We start from the raw sequence: 23,833 nt of genomic DNA on the forward strand, positions 1-23,833 counted from the left end.
TACAACGTGCTGCAATAGGCTTTATACACAGGACTACCACCATGGGAGAGCAAAAACCAAGTTGTCACTAGAAAGAATACTACAAGTATCATCCTAGTTACTGTGGAGGCTCATGCTGCTGGAGACCTAAGCTGAGACTTGATTTATTTATTTAGTGTGAGAAAGAGGAGAAATGGCCTATGTGTACACGCATGCACATATATTATTTTTTTGAAGAACGTAGCTTTTGCTTGATCGTAGTCTGGAAACTAAAAATGAACTTTTTTGTATTGATTTACATAATCCCAAAGGCGGGAGATAAAATTGGCGGCGTGTAAGTGTTTCACGCTGCAAACTGACTCAAACCAATTGCAGCCAAAGGGACATTTAAATGCACTTGGGGAAGACGATGCCTTTGGTAGGAGTCTGCACCTCAGATCTTGGGGTGGGAGAGAAGCAGGAGCCTCATCTCCACTTCACTTGCCCGTCCTTTTTGCTTTGGTGCAGCAGCAGTTTCTGCAAGCGAGCGCCCTCTGGTTTTCTTGCGCAGCCCGCCGTGCCGGGGAGGAAATTAGGGTGGGTGGGGACGGAAAGGTCACCTGGCGCTGGTGATTTAGGACTAGGGGCTGTAGCCACAGCGCGTCCCTAGCAGCAGCGGTGTCGGAGTGAGCGCGTACACGTGACTCCGGCTTTGGCTCCTCAGTGCCTCTACAAACAGAGGCGCACACACACATCCCTTCTCTTCTCCATCTAGTCTCTTCCCCCTCCCTCCCTCTCACACACACGCCGTGCGAGCCGCCGCCAGGGCAAAGCTCTAGGCACACGCCGGGGTGGCAGCGCCAGGAGCAGCAGCGGTTCAACCAAGAAGCAAGAGTTTGCAAAGGCTGCTCTGCCTGGCCGAAGAGGCTTTGCACCCGGAGGATGGCTGGCTGCGGGCTGTCAGAAGATGCCTTCTTCTCTTCCTTCTTCTACAACTACACCTCCTCCTGGGAGAGCTCCTACAACCAGGTAAGAGGTGGCTGAGCTGCCAAGCGCTCTCCTCTGCACCCGCTTAGCGCCTCAGGGGACGCTGAGGTGGGGAGGGGGAGAAGTGGTTTTGCCCTGGCTGTGGGTTTGTATTCAAAGGGGGAGGATGGTGCAAAAACGAGAGAGAAGGCGCTTGTGAGACGTGGAATGTGCCTGATCTCCTCTCCGCTCCCCCCAAGCCCCTCCTGGGAGGACTGAGGAGCAGCAGCTGCAGCAGGAGAATTAGGAGCGGGTGCTGGCACTGTATGGAGAGCCGTGCGTTACCCAGAAACAACTCACAACAAGACAACTCAAGCGCAACCTTCCCAAGTCCCCCTTTGGCTGCGCTCTTCCTTTCGCCTTGCACTGAGGGGTGCGTGTGTGTGTGTGCGCGTATTTAAGGGGATAACTGCGAGTTGTTAAGGTGCTTGGAAGCCCCCCCAAAATGGCTGAATAGGCATCACATGCCCTAATTACTGACCCTGTCTGGATGGGAACAGTCCCGATTATTCCTCCCTGCTTCAGAGTCCCCACCACCACTTAAGTTTGATGACTATGCAATGCAGCCTGTGCATCCCAAAGACCCCCCCCCCCCATCTCCCAGCAAGTGGCCTTGCAAGGAGGCGCAGGCTGGGGGGGGCGGTGCGCGGCGGGCTGAAAAGCGGCGAGGAGGGGGAAGGGTAAAAAAAAATAAAATCCCCGTCTGAGGTTGTCAAGAGCTATTCTGGGAACCTCCCGAATGGCTTCAGTTAAATAACGGATGTCGTCTGCTGCCCCCACTGCCGGCTGGGGAAAGTCCGCCGGCATCGGGCGTGTGGTGGGGAAGGGAGCGGGTTTGTGCTGGCGGCGGTGGGAAAAGTTGAGCCGTGGATGTCCAGGCTCCCCAGGCAGGTGACCTGCACCACGGAGTGGGGGAGGCAGCAGCGCCTGCGGCCGAGGAGGGAGGCGGGGGGGAAGCTCTCCCAGCCCGGCCGGCGGGAGAAGGCGGGGAGCTGCGCCGGGTGGGGGTGTGTGTGTGTGTGTCAGGTGGCGGAGGGGCTCGGGGGAGGCTCGCCTGCGCGGCTCCCGCCCTGCTGGGGGCAGAGCTGTGCTGAGCTCATGGAAAAACGTGCGGCCACAGGGCCGGTTTCCAGGAAACTGAGCTCCCGGAACGAGCCGCTGCCGGTTTAAGGTTACCCCCCTCGCAGCCAGAGCTCCAGACACCGCACGCGCCTCGCTGCCTACGGACCGGCAGGTCACAGCCCGGAGAGCCGGCGGCCGCCGCCGCAGCCAGCCTGGGCGCCCCTCGGAGCCTGCCCGCTGCGCTTGAGTCGCCGAGTGAACCGCGCACTCCCGGGGCTCGAGGGGGAGCAGATATTTCTCAGCCCAAACTTGGGAGGCACCTGGTTGGGGCTAGACGGGAGCGAGTGGGTAGCCAGCCTGCTCCGGGCATGGGCACGGGGCCGCACTGGGGCGGTCCGGGACCAAGGGGGCTTTGCCTGCGTTGACCCATGGGGGCGGGTGACCCTGGCTGTGCTCAGTGAAAGGCAAAGCCTGGCGGCATTGCGTGGCTGTCTGCGTGTGCGCGGAGCCACCAGACCCCCGGGGGATCGGCCGCGTGAGGCACACGGAGCGAGCCCCGATTGCCAGGCCAGCCCCTTGGGGGAAGCACTGAACCAAAGACTCTCCGAATGCAAAAGCGCGGGTCTCCGGCCAACTAGGAAAGGGCAGATAGAACATGATAAGTTGCTGTGTGATCCCCACCGACTGCGCCTTTCACTGGCCCTAAAAGGCAGGACCGCCGCTGCGAGTGTGTTTACATAATACACAGTGTATTGTTTTCTCCCATTATATATTAATCCACACCATTTAGTGTAATCTAACAAGGGTTTATGCCTGATTTAAGGCAAGCAGTCAAGGGAAAGCTCCTTGGAAATCAAAGGGGGGGGGATTGCTAAGAAGGACGCACACAATAAAATCAGGTCTAAACCAGTTCATTTAGATAAAGTTAGTTCCACTCTGTAGTGAAATGTATTTCCATAAAAGGACAGCTGTGTTGAATGCTAGATTCTTTTATGCTTTTTTTAAAAAAAGTATGGCCAAACTGCAATGAAAACTAGGAAGAATTACTGACAAATCTGTAGTTGCTTTCTTCTAGAGACCTGCGCTGAATTGTATCTAAGGGGAAAACAGAAGATAATGTGGGATGCTGATGATCTATTTTTAGTAGGACTATATAAACTCTAAGATATAGTACACAAACTTGAATTAAATATGCATGATTAGGGAGGGAGTTGAAGAGTAGAAGGTATAATCAAGGTACAACAGTGCATCAAGAATAGATGGGCACACCAGATTTTTCCAAGGGCTAACCCAAGAAGAATTTAAGATACGCACCTTTTTTTGTGTTCATAACTCCCTTCTGTTATCATTTTATAAGTCTCTTGTTAGCATTAAAAACAACCAGATTCACCCAAATGAAAATTAGCAATAGGATGATCAGTGCTGATATATAATCAGAAAATTAATCCAGTATTGCTGAAAATCAGTTTGTATATGTTTTTTAACACTTAAAAAGTAGACGTGCTCTAAATTTGAGAGCCAGACATATTAATGGTTTTTTATCTGAGCTGCAGCCAAAAAAGCTTACAAACCATTTTTTCTCACTAAATATAGCAACGTTGCTCAAATCTAATTTGTTTTGTTTACTCCACTTCAATTTTTAAAAAAACAAGCCCTCAAACCTTAAAGCGTTACAAAGTGCTTATGAAAGAAGAGTTGACTCTACTGAAAAAATAGCTTTTTATTCCTAAATCAATATGATGCACTCTCAGTATCTAGTACCCTGTAAAAGGATCCTTTGTACAATATCAATAGCAGTTCAACCATACCTCACTAAGGAGATTTCTTCCTGGCATCACAAGCCATGTTTTTAATAAATGTAATAAAAATAACACTTCACAATATAAACAACCAAATGAAGAAGAATAAAGTGAATTCTCCTGTAAACACTATATAAAAACTAGCAATTTTGAAATAAGAAGTAGGACAATTACTCTATGACTTAAACCTTTGGTTTAAGAGTTTTAATTTTTGCATTTTTGACATATCATTGCAGTTCATCTTTCAGCATTGGCTGTGGAGGGGTGATTTGTTGGTAATGTTCTTAGAAATAACGTTTGTATTTTATATAAAACTGAAAAATAAAATCACAAGGAAGCCATATCTGGAAAATTTATATTTGGAGACTGTACCAAGAAATCTATTTTGAACCCTGTTCCAAGGCACTCTGCATGAAAATGAAAGTCTGTTGTAGTTATGCTTGTCATATTTTTCTATTATTAAAGAGAACTCTAAAAATAACACCTGTGTACTAAAGGTTTTTTTTTCTCTTAATTTTTTAAAGAGAATTTAGTGGTATTCAAAGTTTGGACTGCCAACCTTGGAGACTGAAATTCTCTACTTACAGAATGGTACAAGGTTCCCTCCCTGAAGTGAAGGAACCAATTGTCTTTAGGTTGATTGATTCTTTGACTTCTCTGAGACTCAACAAAGCTAGCAGTTCTGGGGGTGATTTTTATGGACATTTTCCCAATAGAAACCAAGTGAGACTAACTGGCTAACTGAAATTCTCTTTTCATCTTATTAAATAGTCATGAAAAATTAACCATTATTTCTGCTTACCCTATCCCTACCAAAAAGGCTATGGGTTTTCTCAGAGAAAAGGTCTAACCTAGTGGTGTTCATAATTTCTCCTTCCTCTCGCTGTTGATTAATGTTCTGTGCACTAGTTAACTGCTGCTGTCCACCCCAGAAGGAGCTGCAATGCAGTGGTGTTGAATCTGTGTAGTGATGTGAGGTGCTTTAGGAACCTCTAAAAGGAAAAGAACTATTAAAAACTTCAATTGCGGGTTTAAACCTGGTCTTTCCTCTTCAAGAAAATCCCTGTAGTGGAAATATAAAACTATGATATTTTGAGGGAGTACTCTCCCTTATATGCTATCTGATCATGCAGGCACTGATTCCCGTTGGAACTCTAAGCTGTATGCTTGTTAGTTAGGCCCCTCTTCCTCTTTGTACTATTTTTAAACATGGTAATAGTTATATAAACACTTCTATTGAAAGCAGTCAGTGGAAGTAGGTAAGTAGTTGAAAGCTTGAGCTTAGAGCTGTTTCTGTGGCTTGGCTCTGTGTGCGTTTCTGAATATGGAATAGCCAAGGAAAAAACAATCCAGTGAGAGCATTTTGTCAATACTTCCTGGGTATTGGACTGAATTTAATACTTTGCTTTATGCATTTTCTCCTTCCTGTGTTAAAAGTAACTCCAATGGCTCAGCTTGTGTTTTGGCCCATAGTCAAATCATACCTTTGATTCAGCTGTGCTTTCAGTATTTCTGGCCTTTTTGGTCTGATCCTCAGACTTTAGACTTTCTGCAGTTTTAAAAAATTCTGTGTAAGTATTTGTGCATACTGCCAATAGGTACTGTCTGTGTATATGAGGTAACCAAGTGTTGAGTGAAATGCTGTACAGATTTCCTCAGTTTGCCCTGCCAGCAACGTGTCTTAGGTTTTTGTGGACTGGGACTTCTTATTAATGGCAAAAAAAAGACTGTTCATTGTGGTACTGTGTGTGTGTGTGTGTGTGTTTCTCTCCCCCCCGCCATCACCGAAGTCTGTAAAACACTGGATTGATACTTTCATTTATTTTCAGTTGTAATCTGAGGAATATTTGTACCAATGTTTCTGGAGATTAAAAAGACAATGTCTAATAGATAAGAGCCAGAGTTGAGGCTCTGTACAACTTTTTTTATTAAGCAAAAAACCTAATCTGTTGTTAACAGATGGGCTTTGTGATGTTTAAAAAAATTAAAAAAGTGTTAATCTTGAATTTAAAGATTTTCCTGTGTCTTTTGCAATCCAAGTGGCACTATGTTCACAGTACATAAGAACCAAAAAGTGAAACAAAGTAAAACTGAAAGTGAAACTGACAAGACACTCTTCCGTTGAATAAACAAAATAGTACAAAAAGTAAATAAATAGCATACTTGATTAAATGTCATTTGGATTTTAAAATCTTTCATTTTGAATAATTTAAGGTGTCCTTAGTATCACAGTTGAAGGATTTTTTGTTTGTTTTTTTGAAACAATTATTTCAGGTATTAAACAAATATAATGTTTTTACAGTTCCACACAAAAATATTTTTAAAAATTTGTGATCAGTAGTAACTGTTGATTTTAAAATCATTTGCTAGGTTTGTCAAATAAAATGATTGTCCAATTTTCAAAATAAAAATCATTTTATTGTTTATTAAACCCATCTGCATCCTGGATGTAAAAAGGAAGTAGGTTCCTGATGCCAGTTTTATCTGGCAAATAAATATGATTTAAACTGGGTGCATACCATTTCCTCATGTCCCCGAGCAAAACAGCAAAATAATGGTACAGTAGAGCAAAATAATGTTAGTTTAAAACAGATACACAAAAGGGATAATATGTTATTTTGGAATATTGGTTTAGAACAGAAGTTTTAGCTACAGTTTGCAAGGTACAGTTATGTTCCTGATAAATGAATGCATTTCAGTGGTTCACGACTTAGACTGTGGTCTTTAAAAATACCGTTGCATAAAGGAGGAAAAAATGCCTGTAGTTACAGCAGCTATGCATTCTGTAGGAAGAGTGCAGAGAGTTCTTAGCTGGTCGCACGTTCATATGGTCTACGCAGAAATGTAAAAGTGCAGGGTTTGCATTGGAATGAGAATGGGGTCATCCACTCTTTGTACTCATCATCAGGGAAGCAGAACCTTCTTCTAGAGAGACCATAGGAAATCAATGAGTACGCTCTGCTAGTGTAGAGATAAATGTGTACTGCAGAAGGGTATTAAATATAAAAGGGCAACAGTAAAATGATTTACTACGTGAGACAGTGTGACTTTTTGGGTGAGGGGGAGCACCTGAGAGGATTTTCATTTTTTGAGACAATTGTATTTTAATATTTCTTTTTATATAGATATCCAAAAATGAGCTGCAGGAGTTAGAACTATGTACTTCAAGCTTTGAGATCCTCATTTATAGATGAAGTCTTACTGAGGAATGTGTACACATTTTCAAAAATATTACCTGATCTTTATCATTTAGATTATAGTAATCTGACCTGATTTACCAAAAGCTAATGAGTTTTGTAATATTTTTTTTCCTGAGGCAGTGTGGATGCCTGAGATTGGGTTAGTCTCGCCATGACCAGAAGGTATCACTGAGGGATATCAGCACAACGGACCTACATAGCAGAAAACCTGACATAAATTTTGGTGTAGAGGCTAAATGAAATGTGGAAAAGCAGTTGCACATTTCTGCGTGTTTTTTTTTTGTTTTGTTTTTTTGTTCCATCTTATGCTTCTCTTTGCTTTGTGAGCAAATCTCTTCATAGGTTTGAAATTTAGTGCTGTAAAATTTAGTGCTGAAAAGGAAGGGAGAATAATACTTTTAAAGTGCTCTATACCTAAGGATCCCAGTGCTATTTATAAACATTAATTAAGTTTCAGGGGCATATTGTTGGGGTAAGTAAGTAGTATTATCTCCATTTTATAGATGAAACTGAAGTGCAGGCAGATTAAGGGCAATATTTTCAAAAGTGGACACTGGTTTTGGGTATCATTTTTGGAGGAGATGCTGACTATTTGTGGCTCTATTTGAAGTCACTGGGAGCTGCAGGTGATCAGCATATCTGAAAATCACACTCCATATGCTGCAGTTTAGGCACCTGTAGACACTTGAAAACTTGAGCCCAAGTGTCTTGTGCAAGAGCATATATGGGAAATCTGTTGGAGAACCAAGAATAGAAACAGTCTCCTGACTCGCAGTCCTGGGCTTTAATCATAAGACCTCCATACGCTCCCAAAACAGTCTGGTTCATGTCAGCATGAAGAGAAGAGGTTCATTTCATCACCTGTCATATAGCGTGAATATGTTTGAAACTTTGGTATTTTTATATACACACACACACACACATTCTCCACAGTTTTAATTAAATTATTCTTGCAAATAATAAAATGAATTCCAATGTTAACAATGAATGATTAAGGTTCTATACTTCCATTTACAGCATAAATTTAGCATTTTGTTTTCCAGTACAGCTTTTGAATTAAGAATTATAATATATAATTTGCAGCAAATAGATGTTATCAGCTCTTTGGATGAGAACAGCCATATAAACTCGTGCAAATGATAAAAATGGAATCAATTACTTCTCAAATGGAAATAGTTCACAAATCTCCACATACGAAGTGGCAGTAGTAGCTGGTTATTGTAACAAATAATTAGTTTTTTAAAAAACAATGTTTATTGAATTAGTAATTCAATTAGTAATTGTTCACAAGAGGCTGTGACCCCTCCCTCACAAAATACACATTTATACATAATACCAGCATCTTGTAAACTGCATTTTGTCTGTGTTATGAATTGATTGCATAGTTATTTACCCACATATCTCTTTCAAAATAGGAAAATATTGGGCTGCACTTTGCACAGATGCTAATTATCAGCAAGCTGCATATAGGGCCTGATCCAAACTCCATTGAAGCTGATAGGAGATTCTTCATTGGCTTCAATGGGCTTTATATCAGGCTCTATATGCAGCAGGGATGGGGAAGAGCAACACAAGACAATACACCATTGAACTGGTGGATGCTATCATGGCAATATGTACTATATGCCTCCTACTAACAACCTTCTTTCCAATACTCACTGTATTGTGCTTATTTTGGTTTGGGTCTCTCAATGAAGTGCCATTTCCTTTGTCAATTGCTCAGTCCTGTTCTTGTCTGTTTTATACATTTAAGTGGTTAATTCTTGGCCAAAATAAATTCGTTGGCCAAAATAAATTTACTTTTCCTCAGAAACGCTCACCACTCCCACCCGTTCTGTATCATTTGTGACAAAAACACCCCTTCCATGTCATGTAGGACCATAACCTGAGGATCATAGCTGGCTGGAAGGGACCATGAGAGTTCATCTAGTCCAGCCCCTGGTGCCGAGGCAGGACCAAATATAGCTAGATCATCCCTGAAGGTGTTTATCTAACCTGTTCTTAAAAACCTTCCAGTGATGGATATTCCACATCCTCCCTTGTTAGTTTTTCCTAATATTTAACCTAAATCTCCCTTACTGCAATTTAAGCCAATTAATTCTTGTACTACCTTCAGAGAACAGTTGATCACCATCCTTCTTATAAAAGCCCTTAACATATTAGAAGACTACAACAGGTGTCCCACACCCCCTTAGTCTTTTCTCAAGACTAAACATAACCAGTAGTTTTAACATTTCCTTATAGGTCAGGTTTTCTATACCCTTAATTATTATTATTATTTTTTTGTTCTCTGCTGGACTCTTTCCAATTTGTCCACATCTTTCTGAAAACATAGTGCCCAAAACGCATTACTCCAGCTGAGGCCTGACCAATACACAGTAGAGTAGGACAATTACCTACTGTGTCTTACATGCAATGTTTCTGTTCATGTACCCAGGAATGGTATTAGCCTCTCTCACAACTGCATCATGTTGTTGGCTTATATTATATTTGTGATCCACTGTATCCCCAAATTCTTTTTCTGCAGTACTACTGCATAGCCAGTTATTTCTCATTTTGTATTCATGCATTTGATTTTTCCTTTCTAAGTGTAATACTATGCACTTGTCTTTATTGAATTTAATCTTGTTGATTTCAGAAATATTCTCTAATTTGTCAAGGTCATATTGAATCCTAACCCTGTCTTCCAAAGTGCTTGAAATCTCTCTCATCTTAGTGTCAACTGCAGATTTTATAATCATACTTTCCACTCCATTATCCAAGTCGACAATGAAAATGTTGAATAGTACTGTTATTCAGGGGTTTCAGAACCCAAAACTGTGGTAACTTAACTTGTTTTCTTCAGGAGGTGTCAGGAATAAGTCAATGGGGACACAGCTCCTCCATCTGCTAAATGATTGGTACAAGCAAGAGTGCTTTAACCCACAGCTCTTTCTTTGAGTCTCAAGCGTGCGCACACACACATATATATGCAATGGCAATAGTTGTAGAGCACCCCAAGCATAGTTACCCAAAGTCTGAGATAGTTTTGAGTGGGCAACTACTCGGCTTCCAGGGAGCCCTCCTTCCATCCAGTTGCTGGGGAGAGGATGTCAGTCTCTGCTCAAAGAAAAGCTGCTACAAACTGCTCCAAGATGTACTCTTTTACTTAAACTTGTATAGTTAGCTTCAACAAAGCACATAACTCTTAGTGTTTCCTCATCGGTCACCATAGTAACCCCGAGTGGGTTGGTCACTGGTCAGCAAATTAGTCATTATCTCTTATCAGCAAAGCATTCCTAGTCATAACACTAAAACTTGTATGTCAGGGGCACTCAGGTCCAAGAGCAGCTATCCACATACTCCCTTCCATTCTCATGGTACATTAACTCTCTGTCCTGTCCTCCCATTCTGATTAGCAAAACTGCAGTCATGCAGCTGTTTGGTCTTGCCTAGAAGAGCCCTAACAAATTTTCCCAACTATATGGTATTTGGTTTTCAGCTAATAGTGGCTGGATACGCAAAATGGCCGCAGTTTAGTCAAATTCAGTTCTCTTGTTACACTACCGGACCCAGAAGAGACCCCTTTGGGGCCCCACCAGATAATGTCCTCCCATTTTGACAGTGAGCCATTAATGACTACTGTTTGAGTACAGTCTTTCAACCAATTATGCATTTACTTTACAGTAGTATCATCTAGAACATGTTTTCCTAGTTTGCTTATGAGAATTTCACGTGAGAGATCAAAAGCCTTACTAAAATCAAGATATATCATGTCTACAGCTTCCTCCCATCTGCTACGCCAGTAACTCTGTCAAAGAAGGAAATTAGATTGGTTTGGCATGATTTGTTCTTGGCTATTACTTATTACCCCATTATTGTCTAGGTGCTTACAGACTGATTGTTTAATAATTTGTTCTGGTATTTTTCCAGGTATCAAAGTTGAGCTGACTGGTCTACAGTTCTCCATGCCCTCTTTGCTGTTCTCTTTAAACATGGATACTATGTTTGCTCTTCTCCAGCCCTCTGGGATCTCACCTTTCCTCCATTAGTTTTTGAAGATAATGGCTAATGTTTCCAAGATTGATTCAGCTAGTTCCTTAAATATCCTAGGGTGAATTTTGTCAGGCTCTTCTGATTTGAATACCTCCAACTTTCTTTCCCTATTCTGGATTATGTTCCTTGTTAATATTAATTAAACTTTTCAGTGAGGACTGAAGCAAAATAGGCATTAAATGCCTTCGCCTTCGTGATGCCATCTGTTGCTTGCTTTCCTTCCCCACTAAATAGAGAGCGATTACTTTATTTCATCTGTCTCATTTTCATTTTTCATCTTCAACTCCTTCCTCGCCACATATCTCTTAGCACTTCTTTCTCCTCAACATTCTAATATCTGGACTTTCTTTCTGACTATATGAAACTCTTGCCAGGCCCTTATTATTTCTCATCTTGATTTCTCTGTTTTCCTCCTTTCTGGTTTCCCTGACATCCACCTCACATTCATATAGCTGATATAAATACAGCTGCTACGATAACTTTCCTGTCTTACTGATTTGTCTGTTCCTCCTACCCCGCCCCTCCTTTTAAAATCCATTGTCTGAGTCCTTCTCCAGTGCATCAAGTTTAAACTTCTTATCTTTCTATTTGAGCCCATGTACAGTTTGGCCTCTCTGTTTCTATAGCCTTGTTTCTTGCTGTGCCACCACACCTTCCATTCTGCTAATGATGCCATACTTGGTGCCCTTTTTGATTGCTTTTCTCAGAACTTGTCTACACTTACTGGGGGATTGACAAGCAGTGATGGATGCATCGGCAGTCGATTTTGCGGGTCTTCACTAGACCCGCTAAATCGACCACAGATTACTCTCTCGTCGACTCCTGTACTCCACCGGATCGAGAAGAGTAGGGGGAGTCGATAGGAGAGCGTCTCCTGTCAACATCGTGTAGCGTGGACCTCATGGTAAGTAGACCTAAGCGATGTAGATTTTAGTCACGCTATTCACGTAACTCAAATTGCATAGCTTAGATTGAATTTCCCCTGTAGTGTAGACAAGGCGTCAGAGCCATCTGGATGCTCTTTCTGCACTTTACCCTATGCTTAGATACTCTTCCTGAGTTGGTCCACACAGCTAATAACCTCTTTTCAAGACTTTTTTTTTCTACATGATGATTAAAACAAACGAGTCAGTAAGTTTTTGCTTATTTTTTTTACATTTAAGAAACCATGGAGCAAACTAGATATGTATCAGCTATCATCTTAACTAAAACTTACATATTTTGCATCTCAGTACCAAACCCATCATCTCCTTTTAGATTATAGATTATTATAGGAAGGCTTTTTTTTTTTTTTTTTTTTTACTGTTACTCCTGGAGGAATTCTGTGCCACTGCATGCATGCAGAATTCATGTCCCCTTTCAGATTTATTTGCTTGTCTGCAGAAAAATGACTTGCTGATGGGGAAGCAAAGGGAAGTTGGAAGAGCATGTGGGCATGGCATTTTGGGTGCCTGGAGCAGCTGGCGGAGAAGTAAATCACCATAAGGCTGGGGACATGTCTGCTGTTGGCTCCTACCCTGCGCTGGGCTCAGCTGCTAGTCCTGGCTGGGCTGTGGCTGGGGGAGGATGGGACTTCTTCCCTCTGCAAGAAGCAGCTGGGGCTGGGACAGGCCCACCTCCAGAAACCTTCGCCCTGGCTGCACATGCCTCACTCGCTTCCTGCCCCTATCGCTCCTTCAGCTGTGGGGGGAGGGGTCAGTGTATGGGGAGTTTTTCCCCTGTGTGCCCAAAGCTTGTGCATCCAGAACCCTCCCACTGAGCCCTCACCCCACCCCATTACTTCTGGACCCCCTACTGAGCCCCTCTCCTACATCTAACCTCCCACCTGTGCATCCAGATCACCCCTGGTGAGCCTTCGGCATTCAAACTCCTACCCTGATGAGCCCCATCCCCTCACCTGGACCCCAACTCCCCCAGCACCCAGACCACCCCATCGAACCTTATCCCCCACACCTGGAACCCCCAAATACACCTCTGTGCATCCAGATCCTCCCCTTCTCCCAAACCCATATCTATATCTGTACCTTCCACTAACCCCCCAGGACTCAGGTTTCCTTACAGAGAACTCTCTTGCTCCACACCTGGATCCCCCCACACTAAGCCCCTCCACACTTGGATCCTGCCGGGATGAGCCTGCTAACCCCACACCTAGATTGGGGGCCAGGGCTAGGTGTGCGTATAAGATTCTGACTCTCTCACTTGCTATTTTGGCACACCTGGCATGAATGGGCAGGGCCCCAGGTCTGGTGCAGCCTCACCGCCAGGTCTGTGTCTGGGAGTGGAGGTCTGCAGAGTGATCTTTCACCCCCATGCAGCCAGTGGCTTGTGCTCCCCACTGCCATGCTGGAGCCTCCATGTTTATTTACTGACAAAATAAGCAGAATTTTTATTTTTTTGGCATAAAATTTTTAGTTTTTTGGCACAGAATTCCCTCAGGAATATACTGTATATGAACGTACAGCCTCTAGCACACTGAGCTTGCTACTCTATTACAGATAAACAATAATACTTTCCTTAAAAAGACTAAAGCTACCTTCCTTTCCCCCACTTTCCCCTCTACTTATTCCCTAAATCTGAGCTGCTCCATTTAAGAAATAATAATAATTACGATTTTTAAAAAGTGACAAAATGGGAATAGTGAAACATACAATCCAAGGTGCTGTGTTTAAACTTAAATCCCTAAATGGTTTGGGGCTTGGTTACCCAGTAGATGACTGTGTGGCATTCTAAGAAAGGCAGATTACCATGACAGGGCTCCATCTTGAGCTATGTAAATGACTGTGTTGGGTGTGAAGGTCTCTCAAATGGAATTTGCTTTACTCCTTTGTCTGTAAAGTCTGGATTTTTAAATCTTCTGGACACACTGCAAGGCCCATCTTCCTTGTTTTTGGGGTGAAAGTTTATATAATGATACCAATGGGGTTGCAGCAGCAAAGAATCCTGTGGCACCTTATAGACTAACAGACATTTTGGAGCATGAGCTTTCGTGGTGAATACCCACTTCGTCAGATGCATGTAGTGGAAATTTCCAGGGGCAGGTATATATATATATGCAAGCAAGCTAGAGATAACGAGGTTAGTTCAATCATGGAGAATGAGGCCCTGTTCTAGCAGTTGAGGTGTGAAAACCAAGGGAGGAGAAACTGAGGTTCTGTAGTGGCAAGTCATTCACAGTCTTTGTTTAATCCTGAGCTGGTGGTGTCAAATTTGCAGATGAACTGAAAGCTCAGCAGTTTCTCTTGAAGTCTGGTGCTGAAGTTTTTTTGCTGCAGGATGGCCACTTAAGGTTGCTAAAGTGTGGCCAGGGAGGTTGAAGTGTTCTCCTACAGTTTTTGTATATTGCCAATTCCTATATCTGATTTGTGTCCGTTTATCCTTTTCCATAGCGACTGTCCAGTTTGGCCGATGTACATAGCAGAGGGGCATTGCTGGCATATGATGGCATATATTACATTGGTGGACATGCAGGTGAATGAACCGGTGAGGGTGGTTGGCTGATCTGGTTAGGTCCTGTGATGGGTATTTGCTGGTGTAGATATGTGGGCAGAAAGTTGGGACAGAGGTTTGTTGCATGGATTGGTTCCTGAGCTAGAGTTACATATGGTGCGGTGTGCAGTTACTGGTGAGAAGTTGTTTTCAGGTTGGCAGGTTGTCTGTGGGCGAGACTGGCCTGCCACCAAGGCCATGAAAGTGTGGGGTCATGAGTCGGAATGGGTTGTTTGATGGCGCCATGATGATGACATTAGGAGGGGAGTTTTAAGCTGGGACTACTGTTCATCTGATTGGCAGGGAGTCACGTTTGTTTCTGTCTACATTGGGCATGTCTATGCGAGTAGGGTGAGGACTTCTGGGAGCATGCTGGCATCTGTTGAATACTGTTTCTTAATTGCCATCCTGTGGTATTTGTAGTTCTGAGAATGATTGGTGGAGATTTGTAGGTGTTAGGAGGTACCTCTCATGTGGGTTAGAGCAGATGCGTTTACCTCAGTGCGTGGGCTGTAACAATGACGTGTGATGTGCCCGGGATGGAAGTCTTGGAGGCATGAACGGTATGGCATAGCACGGGTCGTAGGTTTTTCTGTATCCCGGGATGGTGTCTTCAATGTGACCATCTGCCTTATTTGGTTGCACAACATGGTCTAGGAAGTTGACTCCCGTGTAGATCTGGTCCAGGCTGAGGTGATATGGGGTGAGCTGTTGAAATTGTGTGGAATTTTCCAGATCTTCCTCCCATGGGTCCGAGATGTGAGAAGACGTCATCAGTGTAGCGTAAAGTAGAAGGACGTGAATGGACGAGCAGCAGAAAGGAAGCGTTGTTCCAGGTCAGCCATAAAAATATGCATATTGGGCCATGCTCTGCGCGCATAGTGGTAGCCACTGATTGGATGATTATATATGGTCCATACACATGTTGAAATAGTTGTGGTGTCAGGATATCAGGCACAGAGTGCTCAGCAGCCAGTTGTGCTGGCATCATCAGGATACTGTTCCTGACCACTTGTATTCCACTGTTGTGGGATGTTTGTGTAGAGAGCCCTCTACATCCATGGTGCGCTAGGATGGTGTTTTCTGGAAGCGACCATGCTTGTAAGAATTCCTCAGGAAATCAGTGGTGTCACGGAGATAGTTGGGAGTGCTGGTGGCATAGGGTCTGAGTAGAGAGTCCACATATCCAGACAGTCTTTCAGTGAGAGTGTCAATGCCTGAGATGATGGGGTGTCCAGGATTTCCAGGTTTGTAGATCTTGGGTAGTATGGAGTTGTAATTTTAATTGTTATCAGGACACCCAAAGTTCAGGCTGGACACCTGTTGAATTATTATTACATTTTCTGTTACTGAAGGGTTAGTTGGCTAACACTACATAAGCTATACATTGCTTCATAGATACACAGACTGGGTCCCTGCTCTAAAGAATTTGCAAACTCAAGAGAAATAAGAGACCTGTAAAACTCAACTCAAAGACAGAAATACTCTACATATTTTAAAAAGCTTCAAACAAGAAGTTATGGCATTAAGTGATATATGCTAAATGTTGACTGTACGTTCATACTCTTTCTTTGTCTCTTCTTACCTCTCTTTGCACTTTGTTTACTTTCCTGATCCAGTAAACCACTTAGCCATGTGCTTTAGAGTAAATGCTTGAGTACTGCCAATGAAGTCAGTAGAATTGCACACGTTTAAAACTGAACAGGTGTTGAAGTGATGTGCTGGATTAGGGTTTTAGATGATTGGATGTTCAGGACAGGGATCTTGTCTCCTCAAAGGGAATTAAGGCTCCTAACTACCATGGGAGTGCTAGGCTAGGGAGTTAAGTGCCTAAACACTTTTGAGGAGTTGTGCCTAGCATACTATCAGTATTATATAAATCATTGTAATATTTTAGCAAAGACTTGATTACAGTTTGTAATTACCTACATGGGGAAAGATAATGGGCTCTTCAGTCTTACAGAAAAAAGCATAACATGATCCAGTGGGTGGAAGTTGAAGCTAGACAAGTTCAGACTGGAAATAAGACATCGATTTTTAACCATGATAGTAATTAACCATTGGAACAGTTTACCAAGGGTTGTGGTAGATTCTCCATCTCTGACCATTTTTAAATCAAGATTGCATGTTTCTCTAACAGAACATGCTCCAAGAATTACCTGGGGCATGTTCCATGGCCTGTGCTGTACAAGAGGTCAGACTCGATGATCACAGTGGTTCGTTCTGGCCTTCGAACCTATGGCAATAAGTCCAAGAAAGTGTGGAGAAAACAGTGAGGCGATCAGGAAATCGTAGCCTAGATCACAGTAATGATTATTGCTAATGGTTTAAAATTTTAATCTATTTCTTTATTAGATGGATATGCAAATAATCTTTAAGAAATATGTAAACTGAGATGTGTACTAGAATGAAAGGTGGCACATTAAAAATGCAGTTATGTATAATGATAAAAGCCATGCAAGAAAGATACTAGAAGATAGGAAACTTCACCTGGATCATAAGCAGATTTAAAAAAAAAAATGATGACAGGAAACAATCACAGCCGAGAAAAGGATCTTAAATGGGACAAACACAAAATTAAATATTTAAGCCTCGTAAAATAACGAGTAAATGAACTGCTCACTGAATTAGTTAACAAAAATAAGGTTGTGCTTAAGATTTTTTTATTTTGGTCCAAAAGGCTGATAATTGCTAGAGGATTAAAATTATTCATATGCAAGGATAGAAACTGATAACAGCATATAGTGTGCACAAGCATGGAGGCTCCAGCTACACAAGAAGCTGTGAAAATAATACTTTTCTCTGTGATATCACAACCACAAAAAAAAAAGTCCATGCTTCTTTGATGTCATTTTTAGAATAAACGCAGTAGAAGAAATGGCATAATCTTATTTCTATTTCTGAAAGACCTTTGTTTCTGTAGAGTTAGGGCACCATTGTTAACTGATTTTTCTGACACTCCTAATAACACTTGCGTTAAAAATAATTTACATAGAAACTTCTTTAGATTAATTGAACAGAATTATAATCTGCTTGATAGGTAAATACGTTTGTGTGTACATTGCCTGTCCTCAACCATGGTATCTTTCAAACAAGATGTACTCCTAACCATTCTTTTAAGATATCATGGTGCTATTATCACTCATCGTTTTTTACTATAAATAAATGCTCTGTTCATTTGAATAAATGTTCAGATTGTGCTGGCATGGTATTTTTCTTTGGGATGCAGTTTTTGGTTAGGTTGTCTTAACATACTGGAGCCTTACTTTGGCTACCAGTGGTTGAACTATTTCCAGCTGTGAACACAGATATCTGGGTGTTTTGGGAAGTACTGTTACCAAGGGAAGTTTATGAAATAGACCTTTATTTTTTTTATTTGAGACTGAGAAGATATATTAGAAAGGGAGGATATTTGCATGGGAAAGAAATTGGACAGATAGGGAACACCTGCATCATTATTGGGAAACTTATGGGTGTGCCTGTCCATCACAAAAAGAATATGCACCCTTATTTTTAAGGGAACTGGGAAATAAAAATAAGAGAATATTAAAACAAAGTGTTTAAATTGATATTTGGTCACCATTTTTAATAGTAAATTAACAAGTGTGAGTGCTTCACTTTTTCAGCATATTACACTTTAAAATTATTATTTGGCCATTCTGATCAGCAGACAATATTCCTTTTAAAAAAACTAGGTGTACATATACTTTACACCTGTCACATTTTGTTTGCTCTTTTAATTTTTCATTTCTGTTGCATGTTTCCTCATTCAACGGAATGTCTAGATGAGAACTTCTCTGGAAAATATTTGTCATTTTGTATGCTTTCCTTCATAATATTTTTAACATGCATATTTCTATCTTGGCTGAAATTTTTGCCTTTATCTGTTTTAAAATTTGCTAGCAAGCACAATACAAGTATTCTGGAGAAGAGATGCCTTTTATATGAAAACTGTGTCAGTGGTATTATTTCATTCTAAATTTTTTTTTGAATGTCACAGCAAATAAATGGTGAAGGATGCAAATAAAGTTGGCAGCAACTCATTTAATTTTTGTTACTCTTGTTGCAGATAAGTGTGTTATGAAAGGGAAAGCTATTAATCAGAGCATCCTGGAACAAGAGAACAATGTGCGTGCGCTAAAGCTGCACAATGTGGTACATAGTAAAACCTCAGATGTACAAGAGTCTTCAGAATAATCTCTAAACCTTCATGCTGAAACAAAACTATAGTCTCATCCAGCAGGTACCATGCCACCTGACTAAGAATGCTATAAGTGTAAACCAACAATACTAATACCAAAAAGATTGATCATATTATTTACTGTACATCTTTGTCTTGTAAAATAGTCACATTTTTTTATTTGGAAAAAGACTGTTAAGGGAGTGTTGCATAACAATTGCTGTGGAGCCAACCAAATCCATATGTCTGAGATATCATGGATGATGCTTTCTCCTCAGAGGTGTGTAAACTGTCCTACGTGCAGCCGAGTGCATTTGGAGTCTTGGATTAGCACCCACTGGTAGAGTTTGTGTGAAAAACATTGCATGTTTTCAAAGAGTATGCAGCATAACTAGAGTTTTGGAAAGGAGGTAAGATGATACATTTCACTACAGAAATAAGCAACAAACAGGGCAGTGGTTCTCAAGTTTTTTCATAAGTGAATACACCTGCTGGTCAGCAGTCTGAGAAGGGCAGAGACATTACCACAATCTAACACCGGTTTGTTGTACCAGCCATGCACATAAATCCCATAAATAATGCAATCTATTATAGGTTGCTCCAGTAGTGATGTCTGCAGTTAAAGTTGCCTAGCACTATCCATGATAAGATCCTGTTTTCAGTTGCTTATAATTTTGTTGAACTTTAACTGTATGGGCTGAAATTTTCCATGTTGCGTGTCTGCTTTGGGCTGAATTTTGTGTGTGTGTGTGTGTGTGTGTGAAGGTTTCAACAAAAATGATTTAGCTTTTTCTGAGAATAAAATTAGGGAAACGTGTGCATATGTATGCATTATGATATGGGGTGAAATCCTGGGCCTACTAAAGTCAATGACAATACACTTCATTGGAGCCGGGATTTCCCCCATGATTTTTAATTACATTCTTGCCGGCAAGTTAAAGAAGTATGGCCTGAATGAATGGACTATAAGGTGGATAGAAGGCTGGCTAGATCATTGGGCTCAACGGGTAGTGATTAATGGCTGCATGTCTAGTTGGCGGCTGGTATCAAGTGGAGTGCCCCAAGGGTTTGTACTGGGGCTGGTTTGTTCAGTATCTTCATTAATGATCTGGAGGATGGCGTGGACTGCACCTTGAACAAGTTTGCAGATGACACTAAATTGGGAGGAGTGGTAGATATGCTGGGGGGTAGGGTTAGGATACCGAGGGACCTAGACAAATTAGAGGATTGGGCCAAAGAAATCTGATGAAGTTCAACAAGGAGAAGTGCAGAGTCCTGCACTTAGGATGGAAGAATCCTGTGCACTGGTACAGACTAGGGACCGACTAGGGGTTACAGTGGATGAGAAGCTGGATATGAGTCAACAGTGTGCCCTTGTTGCCAAAAAGGCTAATGGCATTTTAGGCTGTATAAATAGGAGCATTGCTAGCAGATTGCGGGACGTGATCATTCTCCTCTATTTGACATTGGTGAGGCCTCATCTGGAGTATTGTGTCCCTTTTTGGGTCCCACACTCCAAGAAGGATGTGGAAAAATTGGAAAGAGTCCAGTGGAGGGCAACAAAATGATTAGGTGCTGGAGCACATAACAATCCCAGTTCCCTCAACCTCTCCTTATACGTTTAGTCTGCAGAAGAGAAGAATGAGGGGGGATTTGATAGCTGCTTTCAGCTACCTGAAAGGGGATTTCCAAAGAGGATGGATCTAGACTGTTCTCAGTGGTACCAGATAACATAACAAGGAGTAATGGTCTCAAGTTACAGTGGGGGAGGTTTAGGTTGAATATTAGGAAAAAACTTTTTCACTAGGAGGGTGGTGAAGCACTGGAGTGGGTTACCTAGGGAGGTGGTGGAATCTCATTCCGTAGATGTTTTTAAGGTCAAGCTTGACAAAGCCCTGGCTGGGATGATTTAGTTGGGGATTGGCCCTGCTTTGAGCAGGGTGTTGGACTAGGTGACCTCCTGAGGTCCCTACCAACCCTGATATTCTGTGATAACGTACTCCTTCCCCACCCCACCACACACACAGGGCAGTTTTCAGGATGAAGCCAGATGCAATTATAGTAAGGTTTATGGGTTTTTTGTGGTGTTGTTTTACAAACATTAGAATGAATCTTCTTATAGAATCTGGAAGATGCATAATGATAACAAAGCTAATGTATAAGCAGCAGGCAAAATTAGCTGTATTTGATTAGGAATCAAAGTTATTAATAGTGCTGATTAGCTTAGCTTTGTCATCTTTCCACTAACGTTACTCTTATATCTGGTTTTGAAACTAATCAAGCTCCCTGTAAGCCCTTATCTTTGACCAACCAGAAGAAAAAATAATTGTTTTGTGAGACAGACTTTGATAACAGAATGATTCCAATTTGAGAAACAAGGAGCAAGCATCTCTCCTGAGTTAAGTGATAAACCAAAGGTACCAAAAGTGATAACCTCTGGAAGAGTTGTTTTGTCTTCAGTTGGTCAAATATATAGTAAATGAAATAACCTCTTCAATGAACGCCATATGCCCTTTAAAGCTCTTATATAAGAATGGCCATACTGGGTCAGACCAAAGGTCCATCCAGCCCAGGATCTTGTCTACTGACAGTGACCAATGCCAGGTGTCCCAGAGGGAGTGAACCTAACAGATAGTGATCAAATGATCTCTCTCCTGCCATCCATCTCCACTGTCTTCAAACATAGACTAACAACACCATTCCTTACCCATCCTGGCTAATAGCCATTAATGGACTTAACCTCCATGAATTTATCTACTTCTCTTTTTAACCCTGTTGTAGTTCTAGCCTTCACAACCTCCTCAGGCAAGGAGTTCCACAGGTTGACAGTGTGCTGTGTGAAGTTTATTTGTTTTAAACCTGCTGTCCATTAATTTCATTTGGTGGCCCCTAGTTCTTATATTATGGGAAAAAATAAATAACTTTTTCTTATTCACTTTCTCCACACCACTCATGATTTTATCTTGTTGAGCACTCATAATATTTACAATTAGCATATTTGTGGGAGGATAGAAAGTGTGGGTGTTTAAAGTAGGTTTGCTTTGCAAAACTGCACCATTTATTCATAGAGTTCAAGGCTAGAAGGGACCGTTAGATCATCTAGTCCAGCAGTTGGCAACCTCTGGCATGTGGCTCGCCAGGGTAAGCACCCTGGCGGGCCGGGCCAGTTTGTTTACCTGCTGCATCGGCAGGTTTGGCGGACCACGGCTCCTACTGGCTGCAGTTCGTTGTCCCAGGCCAATGCGGGAGGTGGGAAGCCGCAGCCAGCACATCTCTCGCCCGTGCTGCTTCCTGTCACCCCCATTGGCCTGGGACAGCAAACCGCGGCTCCCACATCAAACCTGCTGATGTGGCAGATAAACAAACTGGCCCGGCCTGCCAGGGTGCTTTACCCTGATGAGCCATGTGCCAGAGGTTGCCGACTTCTGATCTACTCTAATCTCCTGTATACTACAGGCCACTTAATTTCACCCAGATAATACTTTATTGAGCCCAGTAACTTGTATTTCACTAAAGCATATCTTCCAGAAAGGCATCCAGTCTTGCTCTGAAGACATCAAGAGATGTACAATCCACCACTTCCCATGGTAGTTTGTTCCAGTGTTTTTTTTTAAAAATGTCCCTTATTTCTAATTTAATTTGTCTAGCTTCAGTGTCCAGCCATTGGTTCTGGTTATGCCTTTCTCAGCTAGATGAAAGAGCTCGTTAGTACATGGTATCTGCTTCCTGTGAATGCACTTATACACTTTAATCAAGTCACCTCTCAATGTTCTTTTTGATAGGTTAAACGGATTGAGCTCTTTAAACCTTTCACAGTATCTATTTTCTCCAGCACACATCATTTTTGTAGCTCTTTTCTGTGTCCTTTCCAGTTCTTACACATCCTTTTTAAAATGTGGACACCAGAACCGTATGCAGTGTTCCAGTATCTGTCTCACCATAGCCATATATAGAGGTAAAATCACCTCCCTACTTCTACTCCCCTATTTATACAAGGATCGCATTAACCCTTTTTGCATCATACCAGGAGGTCATGTTCAGTAGTTTTTCCACCGTGACACCTAAATCCTTTTCAGACTTGCTGCTTTTCATGATACAGTGCCCTGTTTTGTTTTCCTTATTCCTAGATGTATAACTTTTGTATTTGGCTATATTACAACACATTTTATTTGACTGGGCCCATGTTTGGAAGAGATCCAGGTATCTCTGTATGGCTGCCCTTTCCTCATTATTTACCACTCTGCCAATTTTGGGTCATCCACAAATTTTATCAGCAATGATTTTTATATTTACTTCTAGATCATTGAAGAAAATGTTGACTAGCATGAGGGCTGGTACTGATTCCAGCAGAAGACCACTAGACACACTCACATTCAGTGATGATTCCCTATTAACAGTTTTTGAGATCTGTCAGTTAGCCAGTTTTAAATCCATGTAACTTGTGCTTTATTGATTATTGTGTAATGTTAAATTTTTAGTCAGTATGTTGTATGGTATTAATCAAATATCTTACAAAAGTCTAAGTACATTACATCTACGCAGTTACCTTTTTATCAACTATGTGATGTTGCACCCCATAATGCTTTATAGAAATATGCTTATGAATATAAATAAGACATAACTGGAATATGTTTTATGTTAGATATGCCATGTAACACATCTTTGCAAAGTTTATGTTCTACTGCATGTATTCATCCTATTCATATACATGTATTGTTTTTATATCTGAAGTTATGAGCGTTGGCTCTATGCTTGTATTTAGAGTGTTTGTTGTAGAAAGCACCTAAGGCAGATTTGATCAACATAGTGTGAAGGCGTTATTCAAGTAAAGCCAATCCACATCTGAGCTTTCCTGGGAACATCCCTGTAGAGAACTAAGTCATGCATGGACATATGACTCCAAGACTCCATTGTGTCGCTGGGATTCTACGCAGGGGGAGGGAGTGGCTTCCACCCACAAGAGAGAAACTATATAAAGTCCTGGGAGACCCCTCCATTTGGTCTTCAGCTGGCTTAAGAGGTAGCCTCTGCACTCCCAAAGGATACCTGAAAGAAAGTGGAACAAAGGACAGTAACTACAGGGGTGT

At 41.9% G+C, this 23,833-nt stretch overlaps 1 protein-coding gene across 1 annotated transcript in view; it reads left to right on the forward strand.

Moving 5' to 3' along the window:
* The first annotated feature begins 675 nt into the window (after positions 1-675).
* Positions 676-23,833, forward strand: part of PPARGC1A (PPARG coactivator 1 alpha) — a 505,574-nt gene continuing 482,416 nt past the window's right edge. The window contains exon 1 of the mRNA XM_032795540.2: positions 676-987. Within this exon, the coding sequence (XP_032651431.1) occupies positions 901-987 (87 nt within the window). The 5' untranslated portion in view covers positions 676-900. The remainder of the gene's footprint in view (positions 988-23,833) is intronic.

This window comes from Chelonoidis abingdonii, chromosome 5 (genome assembly GCF_003597395.2).
Source record: "Chelonoidis abingdonii isolate Lonesome George chromosome 5, CheloAbing_2.0, whole genome shotgun sequence".
Lineage (NCBI taxonomy): Eukaryota > Metazoa > Chordata > Testudines > Testudinidae > Chelonoidis > Chelonoidis abingdonii.